The 11,552-nt window shown below is 39.8% G+C and overlaps 1 protein-coding gene, 1 long non-coding RNA gene and 1 pseudogene across 2 annotated transcripts; all 3 read right to left on the bottom strand.

The window, feature by feature from the left end:
• Positions 1–564: 564 nt before the first annotated feature.
• Positions 565–2,784, bottom strand: LOC120439997. The gene is made up of 3 exons (XR_005612905.1): positions 2,662–2,784; positions 1,116–1,238; positions 565–986 (listed from the first exon to the last, which is right to left on the bottom strand). It is a non-coding gene; the product is annotated as an uncharacterized LOC120439997 (long non-coding RNA).
• Positions 2,785–3,087: 303 nt separating this feature from the next.
• Positions 3,088–4,118, bottom strand: LOC116312509 (annotated as a pseudogene).
• Positions 4,119–7,984: 3,866 nt separating this feature from the next.
• si:ch73-141c7.1 (coenzyme Q-binding protein COQ10 homolog, mitochondrial) lies at positions 7,985–10,822 on the bottom strand. Its single transcript, XM_031729903.2, has 5 exons — positions 10,618–10,822; positions 10,089–10,241; positions 9,665–9,857; positions 9,091–9,192; positions 7,985–8,514 (listed from the first exon to the last, which is right to left on the bottom strand). The coding sequence occupies exons 1-5, from the start codon at positions 10,719–10,721 to the stop codon at positions 8,362–8,364; spliced, it is 705 nt and encodes a 234-aa protein (XP_031585763.2). The 5' UTR covers positions 10,722–10,822; the 3' UTR covers positions 7,985–8,361.
• Positions 10,823–11,552: the final 730 nt, after the last annotated feature.

Here is an 11,552-nt window from a genome sequence, read left to right as displayed (position 1 = left end):
AGATCTCTTCATTGGCTACCTTGTCAGGTTCGAGCAGATTTTAAGGTCCTGCTGCTCACCTACAAGGCTTTAAATGGATTGGCACCTTCATACCTCTCTGCCCTTTTACACCTTTATGTGCTCTATGATCTCAGGACTCTGGCCTTCTAAAGGTTCCTAGAGCCAGAAAAAAAGAAAACTGGAGAGCGTGCTTTTTCTTTTCGTGCCCCGTTTCTGTGGAACAACCTCCCTCAAGATATTAGGCAGGCATGCTCTGTGGAGGTTTTTAAAACCAAGTTGAAGACATTTGTTCACCCCATCCTACATGTCTTAATTCTATGGCTTTTAGTTTTTAAATTTTTACTGTTTTTAACTTGTATTGTGCTTTTACTTGTATTGCCATGTATCGCTTTTTTATTTATCTTTTTAGTTTCAAATAGTTGTACAGCACTTTGTTTGAAAGCACTTTATAAATAAAATTATACAGGTCAGTGAGACTTATACCATTACATTTAGGGTTGGGGGTTAGACTATGGCCTTTTTTTTTTTTTTTTTTTTTTTTTTTTTTTTTTTTATGTGAGGGGCTTGCTTTTCAAAAAAAAAAAAAAATTACATTTTAAAATATTTTAATCAGCATAAATGTAAACAGGAAAATGGCACTGACACAGGAAAACTGACACAAGGCCACATGGGAGTGTCCTGTGTGCAATGAAAATGTTTTGCCTGCAAAACGCACTGAGCTGCAGGCATGTCTTGTGCCAGGACTGCGTCAGTAAAATAATTGTAGTTGCTCAGAGTCAAGGATCTATCGCTTGTCCTTGCTGCTGTCAAGCCACTATTCTTAATGAACAGAAGGAAGCTGGCAGCAGACAAAGACCCCACACAGGAGGTGCCTCTTCATGTCCCGATAGGATATTTTCAGATGGCGCCGCACACCTCTACAGGTGGTGTGTAGCATGGAGGTAACTGGATGTCACCGTACTTGAGAGGAATTTCTCAGCAAGGCGCTGAAAAGACAGTTACCACATGTGGATCGTATATATTCACCAGAAACAGCCAAGGCAGACACCACAGATGGCAAGACAACTCAATATAATTGAGGACGATGCTCAGGAGTGTATGACGTATCAGCTCACCTGCGAAGGATTTATCTTCCTACTAGTGCTGATACGTTTGGTCACAATGGCATGCAGAGGCACCATCTTGTGATGGCGTCGGGGGGCCCCCATAATCTGTCTATTTAGGACTTGAAACTTTCTCTGTGAAAGAGTGAACAAACTGTCTTCTACAAGAAAGAGTCTCAGGTTTTTATAATCAGCGACCAACTGAATCCCACGACACGCAACGATACTGCTGTCAGCATTCCTGAGGCTGTCGGGTAACAAATGAGACTGTATTTGCCTGGTAGTGGTGATTTATTCACGCTGGCATGGCTTCAGACAATTTAAAGTAACGTGAATAACAAGATTACAAATCATCCGGTGTGCTGTGAATCCCTCTAGAACAGGGGTGGGCAATCTCAGTCCACGAGGGCCGGTGTCCCTGCAGGTTTTAGAGCTCACCTTGGGTCAACACACCTGAATCACATGATTAGTTCATTACCAGGCCTCTGGAGAACTTCAGGACATGTTGAGGAGCTAATTTAGCCATTTAAATCAGCTGTGTTGGTTCGAGGACACATCTAAAACCTGCAGGGACACCGGCCCTCGTGGACAGATTGCCCACCCCTGCTCTAGAATGAGGGATTCAACCAGCATTGCCATTTCAACCATGTTTTACCAGACATCAGGCCACACGATGTCCTGTGTGCTCAGAATGTGTTTTGCTCCAGATTACGACTCCCTGGTCAACATGCTGGTGACCATCAGGGTCCGAAAGAAACAGTGAGCCCCCTCTTCTGATGCATTACAACCATAAAGACACCAGAAGCCCTCAAGGTTCTTGCAGCAGACAGCTCACATGAAGAACTGACACAGGAGCATCACATTGTGGCATCGGTGTACAAGTTCATAACTCCAGTATTAAAAACAAAAGCAAAAACCAAGGCTGAAATCCTGCCAAAACCTCCATCCCAGAGGAACTGTTGTGTCTTCCAGGCTCCAAGTCTGATTAACAGTTTTGAATGTTTAAAGCAATGTGGTTTTCAGGAAGTAGCCAGAACAAATTAAGGTTTAAAAGCCCACTGAGCCCAAGCTCCATAACTAACAATCCCATTTCCTAACTAGTCTCAAGCCTAGTCTTCAGACAGATACTTGTCATGGGTACTTATGCACCGATTCCACCAGAGCCAAAAGGCAACCAGAAACTGGCAACCTTCTGGTAACCAGGGAAGTGCTCCCAAGACACTGTCTTTAGCCACATTCTCCATCACAATAAAGTGAAAACAAGCTGGTTGATCTCCTATTGAGATCAGCCACTTCAGCCTAGAAGAGGAGCTTGGCTCATGTATAATATAGTGTACCCACTAATAGATATAAAACATCATAAGCCATTTGACAAAGCTTTGCAAACCAAAGGTAATAAGGACTACAGCCAGAGTCTTTAAAAGCAGAATTATTGACAAATGCTAAAAAGTCAAGACACATTATGCTCAAGAGTGGTCAAGGGCAGAGCAACTTCTCTTGATGTTTCTAAAGGACAAACCAAATTGGTCATTATCAGCAAATAAAATTCAAATCTTACTGAATAAATTGAAGACACAAGTGGAGATACCAGACACACCAGTCCACACAAGAGCTTAATTGAAACAAACCAGAATCAATTCTAAACTAAACCACCAACCCCACCAAAGAAAGCTGATGTCACACCAACTGAGAAGAGACAGCAGGGAACACATGGTCCAGCTTTTAAAGCCTGAAGGCTCAGGTGAACTGGATTAACTGATGACCATCCAATTTCAGCTAATTATCCACCAGAGTTTGAAGAGTGGGAGGGGCTCCACACTGAGGTTAATTTATTAAAAAAAAATACCTAAAAAACTTTTCAACAGTTCAATAATTGCTTCCATAATTGCAGCACAAGAAGAGTTTTTAATCACTTTTAAAAAAACATTATTAGATGAGATATGACACTGAAAAATACACTGGAAATAGTTACTCTGATAACCAAATGTGAATAATGCAATGTTTCAAACAAAGTGGACTTACATTTCCTATTTATTTAGATGGATTCATACTCATTCAAAGCACCATATCAGCTTATCTTGATTCAGAATCTGTAACATTATTTAGTGGTGTGAAGGAATAGATGAGAGATGAATTCTTTGAAAACTATGAAAGCATGAAGAGTGAAGTACACTTGTAAATAACATTTACATACATACATTACAAGGCGAAGAGAAAGAAGCCACTGAAGGTATTATACGGTAGTTCATGTTATCGTCATAGACAACCCTGTTTTGCTGGAGCTCCACATACACGTTATCCCCCACCTGCAGAGGTATCACCACAGCGTTGCTGCCCATGTCGTTACTGTCAGTACCACTGGTATCCCAGACTGATGTCAGCCTTTTACCATTCTTCATAAGGCTCACAACCAAGTTAGCACCAGAGTCTATGTTGTTAAACATTGAAAATCAAAAGAAGTACAGTGGTGACTGGTGCAGTGAACATGCCTATGGAAAAGAAGGGGAAAATCATTTTGAATTAGTTTTCCTCTTTCTCACAATATCCCTTATACTCTATTATTATACTCTGCTATTAAGTTACCTGTTGAAGGATTGTAGCCATTGCCAGCATTGGAGAAAACTTTTTTATATCGTAGTGGGGTGGCAGCGCTGAATGGTCCAGTGTTTCCAGACTTAGATTCATAGAGAGCTGCAGAGAAGGCCACCTGAGAAAGTCCTGGATCACATTGTCACAAACACATCAGAAATATATCTATCTATCTATCTCTCTCTCTCTCTCTCCATATATATATATATATATGTATATGTATATAAATTTATATCTATATCTATCTAGATAGATAGATAGATACATACATACATACATACATACATACATACATGACACTTTACCTCTGTTACTTCCACAATGGTTCGACAAGCGCTGGACCTCACTTTAAGTAGATGCAAGCTCGTTCCTTATATGAAGTAGTTTTCTCTTAACGAGTGCAACCTTCTGTCCCACTATCCCCATGTTTTTAGCTATGGAATTAAGAGTCTTGGTGTCACAACAGAAGGTTGTTTTTTCGACACCTACAGACTTTGTTAGCTCTTTCCTTGCTTCCATGACTTCCATGACTTCTGTAACTTTCATTACTGTCCTTTTTACAAAGGCAGTAGCCGAGCACTAAAGTAAAGACTGCGATCCACTTCATCCTCATGACCTGAGCCTCTGATTTTCTCTGATTTTCTAAATAAAAAGTATCGTCTTTTGCCTTCACCTGAAATGAAAAGCACTAAATTTGGGTTTTAGACACACCCATTAAAAACAGCTCTCCTCTTTGAGGTCGCAAATATTGGGCAAGTGGTTAATGATCTTCTGACTAAATTATTTATTTATTTCAGAGATGACCTGGGTAAACATTCCCAGGAGACTGCTGCTAGACGGAACACACAGAGGGACGTTGTGCTTTTAATTTGTTAAGTTTTCAGCATCTGACTAAACATGTGAACAATATCTGACAGTGAGAAGCATGTTAAAAAAAATCACTGCTTTACAGAGAAAGTTTTATAGAGAAAAAAAAAATCTCCTCTATGTGCACAATAGCTATCTAGACGGTTTTGTACTTCTCTTTCACATTCCTCACATTCCAGATGCTTAACTTCTGAAAATGCAAAAACAGCTCTGCTCTTGTATGTTGTTTGCTTACATCTCCTCATCTCACCCCCGTATTTATCTTGTCAGAATACCCCGACCCAGAGATAATTGTGTGGGGATGACTGTGATGTGGAGCCTTCCACTGTGCAAACAGAGCACAGGAAAGGTGGTCAGTTTACCCTGGTTCTATCCAAAACTGGCCCAGAGGACGCCAGTGTTTATACCGGCAGGGTCACTAATTACCATGGGGAGACCTGTTCAGCTGAACTGTTGTTCAGAAATTATGTTTACGGTGTGCATGTGGATATAAAATATAGATATAAAATGTAATTTGTTGTGGAGGTAATCTCAGGTCTTAGTGAGATAAATGAAGCCACGTGGCTGAAGTTTGGGGCCTTTCAGAGTTGGCTGACCCGGGGCACTTTAGTACAGGCGGGCAGAATGCCTTTGATTTCTGCTTTTGAGGAAGTAGAAATCATCTGGATGTGGGAGGAGTTTAGTGAATCTTTGAAGAAGTTTCACTATCTTCTAGTAAACAACAACAAACAACAAAATTCATGTCCAAATTTGCCACAGTGATAAGTGATAACGACTAATCTAGTAAGAATTAACCTCCTGTTAACAGTAAACCAATTTGCTCTTTGTGACTATTTGTTCAAGTTTATAATGCCATTTTGTTTGGATATTTCACCAGCAGTTCATAATTTAAGTGTAATTATCAGAATTATTTCAAACTTTGTTTTTTTAATATTAATAGTCGACATTTAACCTGAACTAAAATGTCTATGGCTCCCACCTGCATAAATTTAACATGTCTGCAAACACTGCAAAATTAGACCACCAATGCATAAAACATAACTAGATGGCAGAGCATTGCCATCCAGTGAGTTCAACCAGAACTACACTCTAGGCCACTGGAGCTGAGACAGTGAGGAAATAGCTTACAGCAAAAGACAGTTAATACCAGTGTTATCAGTGTGGAACATATAGGATGAATGGTATATTTTTACACAGTTAAGTGCTATATGTGCTACTGGATCAGTGCGTCCGTGAAGGTTCTCAGTCATGCTGGTCATGGTCATCTAAGGAGCATGGAAAGAAAAGCGACTGGACTTCTTTAAGTTTTTTGAAGGCGTTTCACCTCTCAACCACGAAGCTTCTTCAGTTCTAAGACCAATTGGTGGAGAGTCCCAAATTTAAACCCTATTGGCAGTGTCCTTTAAGAGGGTCTTTGACCCACTATTGATCATCTGCCCAATCACATGAGCCAAGGTGAGAAAACGGGTGTGGGTCAACAAAAGTTGATTCTGTTCATCTGGAGGTAGCGTTTTCAGTGGGCGAAACGAGAAACGTCTCCCACTGAAAACGCTACGTCCAGATGAACAGAATCAACTTTTGGAGATTTACTTACCTGGATGATTGAGAATGCATCAAGACAGGTGTGGGTCACTAACAGCCAAGGTTTCGGGTGAACCCATTACAAGACCTTGCCCCGCCACCCTATAATGGGACTTACTGAGATTAAATGACCCAAGATGTGAGTGGGCTCAAATCTGACCGATTTAAAACTTGAAACACTCATGTTTGGTTTTTTTTATTACATCTGAAATCTTCCACACTATGCACTTGAACATATAAAAGTGATGAATTTTGAGTGTTTTAATCAACCTTCTTACATCTGTAGTGTTCCCAGTCAAAAGTTACCACCATAGGAAATGAATGGGAATCCCCCCCTTGACCTCTGACCGACTGAATGACCAAATGAAAGACTTTATTGATTTATATAGCACTCTTCACAGGATAAAAACCACAAAGTGCTTCACAATAATATAAAACAGTACAATCAAACATACAGCACAAATCTAATTAAAAGCTAGTCTAAATAAATGAGTTTTAAGATGATGTTTAAAAGAATAAATACAATCCAGGCAACACAGAGATGGAGGGAGAGAATTCCACAACCTGGGGGCCACAGCTCTAAAAGATCTATCACCTCTGGTCTTAAAACGTGTTCGGGGAACTACCAACAGCCTTTGATTAGATGATCTCAGGCTGCGAGAGGGAGTGTGACGTAAAGACCCACTTTACGACCACTGAACGACCCATTGAACTGAATTTGGTGGATAGATGGCTTCTTTCACTCCTCCACCAATTGCTCTTCGGACTGAAGAAACTTCTCGGATGAGAGGTGAAACGGCTTCAAGAAACTTGGAGTCCAGTGGCTTTTCTTTCCAAGCTCCTTAGATTACTGGATCAGTAGCTCCCCCATGATCACAGTGAATAACACAGAAATGTTCAGTAAGAAAGCCTTTAATTTTTTTTTTTTTGGTTTATAAAAAAAAAAAAAAAAACAAAAAAAAAAAACACAACAACACAGGCAGAACGACATTAAAGGATAAGAGACCATTGCACATAGCCTGCAATTGTAGGAAACCCATTCGGAAAAACAGGTCAACAATTTCAGAACATTTCTAAATATGAAATTGTAATTATATCCTCACAGTATATATGAGTTGAATTGGCTTTTCCCAACAAAGGTTAAAGCATAATATTAACAGATTCAGAGAATTGGGAGAAATTTCTGTACAGAGATACATGGCTAAAAATCAGCACTGAAGGGATTTGAACTGCAGGTGGCACCACATCAAAACAGAAATTCAAGTCATTGAAATTATTGCACAGATTCAGAGCTACATCTGAAAACCTCTTTCAGTGGAGTTAAAGTGTGGCACACTCTAATAAAAACATGCAAATTAAGCATATTAAAAGGACAGACAAAGCAGACAAACTGTCCTGTGTTAACAGTAATGAAAATACTTAAGTTTGGAAAAGCAGTGTCCTTCGGGATAAAGAGGAGGAACATGCAGCTTGTTATCAAAAAGCCAGCACATGTTATGGGTAACTGAAAATCCACTTTGCAGCTCTATTTCATAAATTAGGTGCATAGAGGAACAATCAGATATAGCTTTGCAAAAACACTCCAACGCACCGCTTTTATTCTGTTTTTAAAATCATGCAAAATAACCAATATCAGCGCACGACATTGGTAGCTATCACCTTGTCTGCCAGTATCAGCCATCAAGGTTGACAGTGCTTTTTATCTGGAACACTTCCCCAAACATGAGGAGTAAGAAGTTACTAGTCTGCTACACTGGAAATCTTTTCTTGGAGCAGATGTTGCTCAGTACATGGAAACATTAAGAAAATTTAAATGCTACAAATGACACAAACAGAGCAGAGAGTTTACCAAAAAACCAAGACATTTTAATTCCACTGATAAATACTGCATAGGATGAGGTCTTCAACCACATTTGAGCTTTCAGTAGCAGTCACTTTTCAGAACATTAACTCACAATTTTCAAAGTGTCCACATAAGCCTTAAAACTATAACTTTATTTGAATCCACAAAAATAAATAAATGTAGGGCAAGGTAAAGAAATCAACTTGTGCTTTACAAATAAATAGCTTTAAGTGTATTCCATGTGCGTGTTAATTCAAAAATATACTATGGGTGCAAAGAGAAGATCCATTCTCCTGTGTAAGTGTCAATAGCAGGTAAAACAGTGGGCGGGCAGGGTTCCAAAAGCACCTGGATGGACGAAAGGTCAAAGGTGTCGCCTCATGCCGACCACCTCCTCAGCGGTAGCTCCTCCTGGTTTGTGTAAAGTTTTGCTGCCCGTGACTCAAAGGCACTGACCATCTGCTTAACCACTTGATCGAAGAAGACGCTGGCCAGCTGAGAGTGCAGAAGAGACTTGAACTCAAATGATACCTACAGAGTAGGGACACATTTGTTAGGAAACTGCTGAGGAGATGCTCTTCTGTGACATTTACTTAAAAGAAAGAAAAAGATCAAACTAAAAATAGAAATCAAGCACATCTTTAGCAGAGGCGTTTTAAAGTACGTAATCATTCACACAGCATCCCTTATTTAACTTATCTAATGTTCTACTCCAACCACTTCCTGGCACATTTTCAGATAATCTGTGCTAACATTAAGGTCACGCTCCTGTTAGCAGCTCCTTAACACTGTTCTCTGATGGCTATTTCAGGCCTAAAGGGACACTGGTGTGATACTCAAGACTAAATTTAGACGATAATAAGGTTTTACTCAATACTTCCTCTTAGCTGATAATCCACTTGAGAGCCGTACAAGAACTTACAACAAGAAATTAGTCTCACCCAAGTATGTTATCTAATTTCTCAACTCCTTTAATCATTAATGCAATTTCCTCATTACTGGCTTTTATTGTTTCAAGGTCACTGTCAGTGTAGTTTTATGCATGCGTATTGCTGCACAACCAGATGGCTTCCAATGTCAGATATTAAGTGTACCACAAACACTTACATAGAATTCCACTTTGCACGAGTCTGCTGCGTTTCTGTCTCCAGGGGAAAACCTCCATATTGTTTCAAGATGGCTGAAGAGAGATCCATCAGTACATACAGCCTGTTTGAAAACAGTTGACTCTTCATCAAGGATTGCAACAAGGCATCAAACTCACAAAAAAACCAACACATTTATTTCTGTAGGAACAACTTACAAATAAAGCATTATGTTCATGAAAACTGTCTACAGTGTTGTGCAAAATGTGGAATATACCGATTAAAAATCAAAATCTTACAAATAATTTCATGCAAAAGCACATTTGTTTTAAGTAATTTGAAATTGTTATCAGAAAACTTATTAGTCAAACAGGTCTAATATTAAAGCCTCAGGCCCGTAAAAAAAAATAAAAACTTTAATGTAATGATGGCATTAAGACAGTCATATTTTCCTTCCATCTTGAAACGGTGATTTGTTTCATCTTAACTGGTGGCCTACAGTAAAAAGAGCTTTCCACATGTCATACATGTCATAAATGTTTTTATGTGTGTGTTTCGGTAGGTGTTGATTAAAAAGTAAGAGACTGGAGACTTACCCTGACTTGGTAGTTTGGAACAATAGTGACCTCAGAGATGTATCGCTCAACAAGAGGGGGGAAACCGATTTCTAGCTCTGCCAGGAGGCCACCGTTTCGCCCCCTCATGACCCGAGACTTCTTGCACCAGGGAACAAAGTGCTGATACTGGTCCACATTGGCCACCACACTGTACATCTGCTCTGGAGTATACCTGAACACACAGTCACATGAAACCAGAAACACTTCAGTTTCTATCCTCTGGATCCATTTTTTTCAGGTTTATCCAGAACCCAAAGAAATTCTGTAGACTGCTATACAAGATAAGAGGATTAAACTAACTCAGCTCTGCCTGAAATATGACCCAAAAAGACTGTTCACTTTAAAACTAATTGCACATAGTAAAAGGTACTCAGTTATTTTGTTTTTGCAAGGGGGCACTCACCCCAACGTCCGACACTCCGTGTACTCTATCCTGCGGTTACTGATGGGAGCTGCCAGGTTAATGAAGCTTCGGCTTGGTGTGCTTACACCGGTACTGGGGCAGAACTGGAGGCTTGCCCTTCTTGCTTCCAGGATCCCACAAGACCCTAAGACCCTGAGGAGAGGAAATCATATTTGTGAGCTCTTTAATCATCTGTTCAATCACTATGCTAAAATCCCACAATATTTTAATGTATGGCCATCAACACAGTATTTTTCCCCACAGGCAATGCCAAACATGTATGCTAACATCCATTGTATGTAGTATCAGAAAAGCCAGAGTGCCATGTCTGTTAAATGTGCATCTTAAGCATTGCTTCACTTACTTTTTTCAAATACTACAAATTAAACCTACCATTCCTAAAAAAAAATGTACAAGATTAAACTATATTTGAATTATCCTGTGACCAATAAAACAAGCGCAACTGCAAATGCCCGTTACTCAAACACCCACCTGGGCAAACCTTCGTTTTAAAATTCCTTTGACTCACCTGAAATTTGCTCTTTTAATGTTTCCCCGGACAACCTTTGAAGAGTGGGCTTCAGATAGCTCCAGCAGCGCTTTGAGGAGAACAGGAGTCGCCTTGTTGGTCATTTTTTCCCCTAGTTTGTGGTGACGCGTACTAAGGTGTTCAAACCAGCTGTAGTAACCGGAACACCGGGCTTTGTTCCGAATGAAGAGCCGCACCGCTTATCTAATAAAAGAGCAGTGACGTAACGGGAAGCGCGGTAGCCTTTGGCCAATCAGGTCATTTTGAGGTGAACTTTAAATCACCGGCGATTAAGACAGCAATACTTCCTAAATTAGAACAAAAAATAGCTAGGCTACTCTCAAAATGTGGAGTTTTTTTGTTTTTTGTTTGTGTCACAAAAGGTCAATTTACACAGATAGACAGTTACAAAAATGTTGGGCAATAGGATCTATATTCTCAATGGATTTCTGTTTTGCTGTTTCTTATTACGGTTTCCGGGTTGAACCACGTGTTTCCTCAAAAATGTGTGCAAAGGCCTTAGAAGTAGATTTTGTATCGTTTAGTGTGTATTTATGAAGTGATACTAGGACCATCTACAGTTGCATAGCCTTATATATAACCCACATGTTGAAAAGGCAGGGCCACATTCAGTCAGCTGCATGAACCCTAGGATTAATTTGTGACTGAATTAAAGTGTTTGACAACCAAGTTCAAAGAACTTTTTAAGGTTTCAAAGATCAAGCCAACTCGAGTCCAGGAAAGCACATGATGTGCGCACATGATGAACTTGGACTCTAATACAGAGTAATAAAGGTAAAGTTCACAGTGACTGTAGAGGTAATGTTTAATGTAGAAGTAGGCTAGCTTTGAGACAGGAGAAAAACTAGATTTAGTTTTCATACATTATACAACAGCTGTTGCCTAATTCTTACTACACAGATCTCCATAATACA

This window comes from Oreochromis aureus, linkage group 4 (genome assembly GCF_013358895.1).
Source record: "Oreochromis aureus strain Israel breed Guangdong linkage group 4, ZZ_aureus, whole genome shotgun sequence".
Lineage (NCBI taxonomy): Eukaryota > Metazoa > Chordata > Actinopteri > Cichliformes > Cichlidae > Oreochromis > Oreochromis aureus.
Note: the sequence above shows the minus strand (reverse complement) of the source record. Positions and strands in the feature narration are given on the sequence as shown.

Coding starts and splice junctions, on each gene's coding strand:
- si:ch73-141c7.1 (XM_031729903.2), bottom strand. CDS start 10,721: ATGACCAACAAGGCGACTCCTGTTCTCCTCAAAGCGCTGCTGGAGCTA. Junction 9,858..10,088: donor ACGGAGTGTCGGACGTTGGG/GTGAGTGCCCCC, acceptor CTGTGTGTTCAG/GTATACTCCAGAGCAGATGT. Junction 8,515..9,090: donor CGTGCAAAGTGGAATTCTAT/GTAAGTGTTTGT, acceptor CCTACTCTGTAG/GTATCATTTGAGTTCAAGTC.